General features: G+C 44.6%; 1 protein-coding gene across 3 annotated transcripts; it reads right to left on the bottom strand.

Moving 5' to 3' along the window:
- Positions 1–5,776, bottom strand: LOC103390062 (zinc finger protein 703-like). Of its 3 annotated transcripts, none has more exons than XR_003051798.1 (3): positions 4,238–5,776; positions 1,689–3,358; positions 112–743 (listed from the first exon to the last, which is right to left on the bottom strand). XR_003051798.1 is itself a non-coding variant. In XM_008325770.3 (2 exons), exons 1-2 carry the CDS (start codon positions 4,478–4,480, stop codon positions 1,841–1,843), a joined length of 1,761 nt encoding a protein of 586 aa, XP_008323992.1. In that variant the 5' UTR covers positions 4,481–5,776; the 3' UTR covers positions 1–1,840. The 3 variants fall into 3 exon arrangements, 1 of the variants encoding a protein (XP_008323992.1); XR_003051797.1 differs by having other exon boundaries at positions 1,682–3,358; XM_008325770.3 differs by having other exon boundaries at positions 1–3,358.
- Between the last annotated feature and the right edge of the window lie 468 nt (positions 5,777–6,244).

Genomic DNA, 6,244 nt, shown 5'->3' on the forward strand with positions numbered 1-6,244 from the left:
ATCAAAGTGAATCGTCCTGTGATGTCGTCTCAGCTTCACACCACAGAGGGAGACGAAAGTCAGATGAACCTGAGAGCAACGTAAAAAAATAAAGACAACTGGAAAATTAACATCTTCATTGTGATTTATTTAACAAAATACATCCCCCCCCCACCAGATTCCACCACAGGGCGCCCCCAAATTTTTACAAAAAAATATCACATCTCTCTCTTTTCTTTACTGACTCGTTGCCGTGAAGATGATGAAGTAAAAACAGAGGAGGAGGAGTTCAGAGGGAGATGTGATTCTGACATTCATCTGCAAGAATTGTTAAGACGTGAAAGATATTCAACATATCGTATCAGGAAAAAAAAAGCGATATTAAATAAATACAACTTCTCAGTAGGAGTGAAGAAACAGAATGGATGATGTGTGATCACACACTCAGCGTGCTCTGTTTGAGTGCACAGTCCATGCGTTTCCTCCAACGGAGACAAGACAGAGGTCGGGTCAACATCAGTTAACACTAACCCTCCTGCCAAACTGCATTTTTCTGCACTAAATCATAATCATTTGCAGCGAGAACCCCCCACCCCAGAACTTCCAACAGCTATTACACAGCGTCCAACCATTAATTTTTCGAACGTAACCTTTACGGGGGCGGTCGCGTCTGTTGCGAAAGTATCCGAGCGATGTGCAGACATGCAGGGGCCACGTGTGTCCTCTGGACTTTTGGGTGGAGTCTGAAGGCGGGAAAACAACCTCTGCGTAGAAAGAAAGAAAGTGTGGAGATGTTCTCAAGTCAAAATCCAGGACTCGTACTTTCAACTCTCGACTTCAGTTCCTCCTACATCCAGTCTGAAGTTGCAGGCAGCAGCATCTGCTGTACTTAGGTACTAACTTTGAAGTAATCTGTCGACTCTCTGGGAAGTATACTCTGAGGCAGAGAAGAAGATGAGAACGCTGACAGTTTCTGCTGCTGTTATGATTCTTCCATTGATATGAAACTGAACTGAGCTCAGTTTAGTACGACGACTGGGCTGACAGTTTACTGTAGTGCTGCGTATTTTGTTTATAAATAAAATAAATGTACTTTTAAGATTTATTTTGGTTTCTTTTTCTGGAATCTTGTGAAAGCTTGGGAAAAACCGTATTGATCTCAAAATATTTGTTTTGAGATCGATGAGAAAATGAGTGTTTGTAATGTGGAACTCTATATTACAGTGCAAACGTTTTAGGCTAGTGTGTACTTTATATTGCCTCTTACTTAGGTACACAGGGGTATACAAGTACTATAATCAAACAGAGAGACACTGAAGTTCTTAACCACAGAGAAAACATCTGGGTCGTGGGCCATGGATGCGGCGGATCTCTCAGCAGTGCAGCCAGGCTGGAAGGACTAATAGCGACTGATGACTTAATATTATAATTAAGTGGCCCTAAATGACCCAGAAGAGCTGGGAAAAAATAGTCTCTACATTATTTTGTTACTTATACTTGAAAAAAATTTCTGCAAAATCAAGAAGAATATAATAAATGTATACAGTTGCCTAAAACATTTGCACTCTTCTGTATATGGTAAAAAATCTCTCAATTCAAAATTTTTTATCAGCATTAAATATGAGAAACGTTGTAGTTTTTTTCATCCAAAAAAATTGAATGAGAAAATTAATGTTAGTTTTTCAAGAGCTGATTTTGTTACCTCGTACCAAAGTACTGCTAACTGTGTCCAGTCTGTTGACATTAGCCTTCACTTCACTGGTACAGCAGCAGAGGCAGCGTTCTCAGTGTTTTTCCCACCAGAAAGACTGAGAGCAGGTTTCCCAAACGGTCAAACTTTTTAAAATAAGTCCATGTGACATCACTGGTATCCCAGCGCGGACGCAGATCCGAGTCTCTGACCGTAAAGGGCGTAGTGAGGGTAGTAGGGGCCTGTGGTGGGCAGAGAGTGCAGAGAGAGGGAGGGGGGAGCAGGGGGCAGATGGACTTTACTGTAGGGGTGATAGCGAGTTAAGCCCAGACTGGGAGGAGCCCTGAGAGAGAGGGAGCTGGGCATGGAGCCTGGACTGCTCTGCTGCGGGAGGTGAAGGTGGCAGGAAGCAGGTCCAGAGGAGGAAACAGAGAGCAGCTTACTGTCCATCCCCACAGGCAGGGCGGTGTGTGTGCGGAGGTGGGCCAGGAGCTCCTCCGACGTGGCAAAGCGTTTGTCGCAGGGCCCCCCGGCCGAGACCCAGTTACATGCGTGAGGCATGGGGTCGTTTGGAAGCATGAAGCCATATGTGTAGAGGGGATGGGAGAGGGAGGAGGAGGCGTTAGATGACAGGGAGCTTTGGTGCAGGGAGTGCAGCGGGTGGGAGGGATACACCAGGGGGAAGCTGGACTTGAGGCTGGATGAAGGGTCGTGGATGCAGGAGTTGCAGTTGCTTCCGCCCAGGTGGGACACACCGGGGTAGCTAAGACAGTACGGGTCCCTGCATAAACTCTGCATCAGCGAGGGAGGGGAGGCGCCGGTGAGAGGGCTGGAGCTCGGATGCTTCCCCGGCATGGCCATACTTCCGAGGCTGGACTTCGTCGGGTCCAGTCCGGGAACAAACTGAGACGGGTAGCCCGCGTAGCCCCCCACCACAGATCCGTGATAGCCCATGTTGGACGATGGCAGGGAAAAGAGTGGTTGGCTTGTCTTGTAAGGGGAAATGGGAGTAATGTGTCCGGAGAGGAGGCTGGGTTGGGCGGCCTCTCCTTTCCCACCCTCATGGTTGGACCCACTGTCAGAGCTGCCGTTGCTGCAGTTTGTACTGGCTCGGACATGGCTGGAGTTTGCTGCGTGGTGAGGACTTTCTGAGGTGCCCTTGTTCACATCAGCATCTTTTTTGCTGCTGCTGCTGGTGCTGGTGGGACTGCCCCGCTCATGAGCAGCTTCTCCACTGGGAGTCTGGCAGTGTGACGTGGGCTGCCCGCTCGGCGACTGGCTCTGTTTGTGGCTCGCCGGCTGCTGGTGCTGAGTGTGCCCCGGTGGGGAGCCACTGTTGGCTCTGGTGCTGGGGGAGGCAGGGTGGGGCGGGTAGGACTGCTGACCACTGCTAGAACTTCCATTAGTGGTAGCATTATTGCTGGGCACTCTGAAGCCGACTTTATCACTGCTGCTGGTGACTCCGTCTTTACGACTGTCCCCGCTGCCTTTGTTGTAGGGTTTGAAGCTGGATTTATCCTCCAGAGAGGGACGGTGCTCCCCCAGCTTCAGGATGGAGATGGATGACCGACTGCTGGACTCCTTGTCCCCCTGGCTGGAGCTAAGCTTGGACGAAGATGGAGTGTCTGGTTTACCAATCTGAGAACAGGTCTGCGCCAGCAGGGCCAGAGGGCTCTTCTTAGCATCCAGCTACAACAAAACACAGATCTGATTAGCGTTTGGTTTGTTTTTAATACAATTACAATCTTCCCTGAGGTGAATTCACTGAAATAAATAAAATCACCTCATTGGTTCAAATGCTAACTGACATTAACAAGGACGGCATATATGGTTTTTTTGTTTCATATATTTAATTTATTTAATGACTAAATGTAACTGAACAATTCAGACAAAAACTAAAAATGACCAATATCGTAGAAGCGAAATACCTGATTCACTGAAAAAAAACATCAAAACATGTTTAGAGAAGAAAATAATCACCACAACAACAAGTATCATTAACACAGAAATTATGATGAATATTATAAAAAATAGCCTAATAAATAACAAGATAACCACAAACAAGTGTTAAAGTCAACATCTGATTCCTGTATTTTACATCTATAGATAAGTATAAAAAACACTTTTGAAGACATTGGGAGATTTTTCATTCCTCTTAGTGCGGACAAAAAAAAAAAAAAAAAGATTAGCACAGTAACGTGGCGTTGTTTTGAGCTCCTCTACTCCATTTAAACCAAAATTCGATAATCACACGAGCAAAAACACTTTTAATTAAAGCGTAAAAACACGGTAACTCTACATGACGTCGTATTTAAACACTTTTTAAAAGAGTATTCGGGTTAAAAAATGTAGGTCAGAGATATTTTTCTTGTCCCTATAGTTGTCTTTTACGTATTCGCGGTCCTTCATTAAACCGAATTCTTCAAAACGACACAAACGGACGTTCTTCGTCCTCTTTTGCACACTCAGCACGCTGCAAATGACTCTAGAGTCTAGGACGATGCGTAACAAAGATAAAAAAGCGTTGAAAAAAAAAAAACAGAACAGAGAGTCAAAGTCAGTACATACCTCGATGCTGACTGGGGAGGACGTCAGGGGCTGTAAATATTCCGGGTGCAGCAAGTGTCCAGTGTGCGCAGTCAACATCTTGATGACTCGGATAGGGAGACGCTTTGCCTGACGAAGTGGGTCCAGAGGGGTCAACACAGAGACCAGGGGTCCGGGACCGGGGTTTTTACTGTCTGGAATCGCACTCGACACAATCCGCTCTCTGACACGATCAACAGCTGAGCCCGAGGGGAGATATTTCATTGGAGAGAAGAAGGCGCAGCGCTCTGAGTGCGTGGTGGTGCGTTAACTTGTTCCAAAATGTTGTGCTAGTGTTTCTGTTGTAATCCATGCAGGTACCAAACAACAGCGGGGTGTCCTTAAATGTCCCGCAGGATGAAGAAGCCTCTCAGTTCCGCTGCATTAAAGTCTCTCCCATTTTTTTTATTATTCTTTTTATAAGAAAAAATATTTAAACCAATAAACAAGGAGGAAAATAAAAATCCACGGCGTGAGAGCAGCGGGTAAGAACAGTCTGTAAGATGCGAAACAGAGTCCGGAATGTTCGGCAGCGGATGTCCCTGCAGTGCGTGTCTTCTGTCCGGACTTCAACAGCTCACTGATCACACCACACACTCACTTCAAAGTGAACCACTGGCTCCGTGAGCAGGGTGGAAGCGTCACTAATGAGGTGGGCGGGGCTAAAGGACGTGCGTAAAGGCACACAGGACGCGCGTCCTCAGCTCTAAAATACCTGCTACTCTCGCATATTTACTGTAGTGTTTTATAAGATCAGTGGAAAACACTCTCTACTTTCTGCTGATGAGGCATTTGGAAAAAATACATTTGTCAGAAACATTAGACTGCACCCAGATGTACGGTCTGGGTATAAAAACCCGTTTAATGTCACCTATGTGGCCAACAGGGGGCAGCAGAAGAATCTATTTAGGAGACTGACGTTCACTGATAATTTATTTACATTCTGATGAAATGACACTGTAACGTCACAGATGACGAAGAAAAAAGAAGAAGGAAATGGTTTGGAGGCGAATCTTGACAAAGGATGAGTCAACAAAAAATGTGACGGTTTATATTTCAAAATGCCGGAAAATGAGCTGTGATCACCAACTGTATATGAAGCAGAAATGTGTGTTTAATGATGTTGTGTTGTTGTTGTATGATGTTACTTTGCATTTAAAATGGATCTTTTATTCATGTTCACGTGTATTTATGTAGAGCTGTCAAAATGAAAGCATTATTGTGTTCGTCAAGGAAAAATGTCAAGAAAAATAAGTAGGGAGTAGAACACACATTGTTGAAAGTTGCTTTCAAAACATGAGGGCCTTGTCCTCAACAGTATTAATTGGTCTTTAGGTCTTTGAAATCCATTTGACGACTCATGCTGGGTGTTGAGATGGTATTTAAGGCCTGAAGTCGTGTAGTGAAACAATGACATTTTACCACAGTAGCAACATGTGCATCGACTGTGTAATAAAGAAATGATGAGGTGAAACTATTAGATATACATTTTGGCTATGTCTTGAAATGTGGTACAAAATTTGATCAGATTAATTTTCACAAATAAATTACCGTAATTAAGGAATTAATTTCCAGAAGCCTTAAATAGCACTTGCATTAATTTACTTTCAACACAGTGCATGCACTTTAATAAAATAAATATTGTTTCTTTTTTTGCATATGATAACAAAAATCTAACCTGGTTTATTGGGGAGGTGAGGTGTGTGTGACCCACTTTACTTCACATACAGTACAGCTGTTCCCACAGTTATAATGAGAGGGCTGTTCTCTCAGTAACCTGTAAAGTGACAGAACAAAGGGGAAACACCGTAAAGGTAGCTGACAGACGCACAGGCAGGACGAGTCACATGATTATTTTTAAAGCGTCTACACTTCATAAACCTGTTTGCGAAGGTGTCACAAAGCACAGTATCAGCAACGTGTCGGCTCAGCATCTTGTGGAGTCATCACAAATCAGGCAGGTTTTCACATGCTGCTGTCAGGCTGTCA

Source organism: Cynoglossus semilaevis, chromosome 14 (genome assembly GCF_000523025.1).
Source record: "Cynoglossus semilaevis isolate Cse_v1.0 chromosome 14, Cse_v1.0, whole genome shotgun sequence".
In the NCBI taxonomy this organism is placed as follows: Eukaryota; Metazoa; Chordata; class Actinopteri; order Pleuronectiformes; family Cynoglossidae; genus Cynoglossus; species Cynoglossus semilaevis.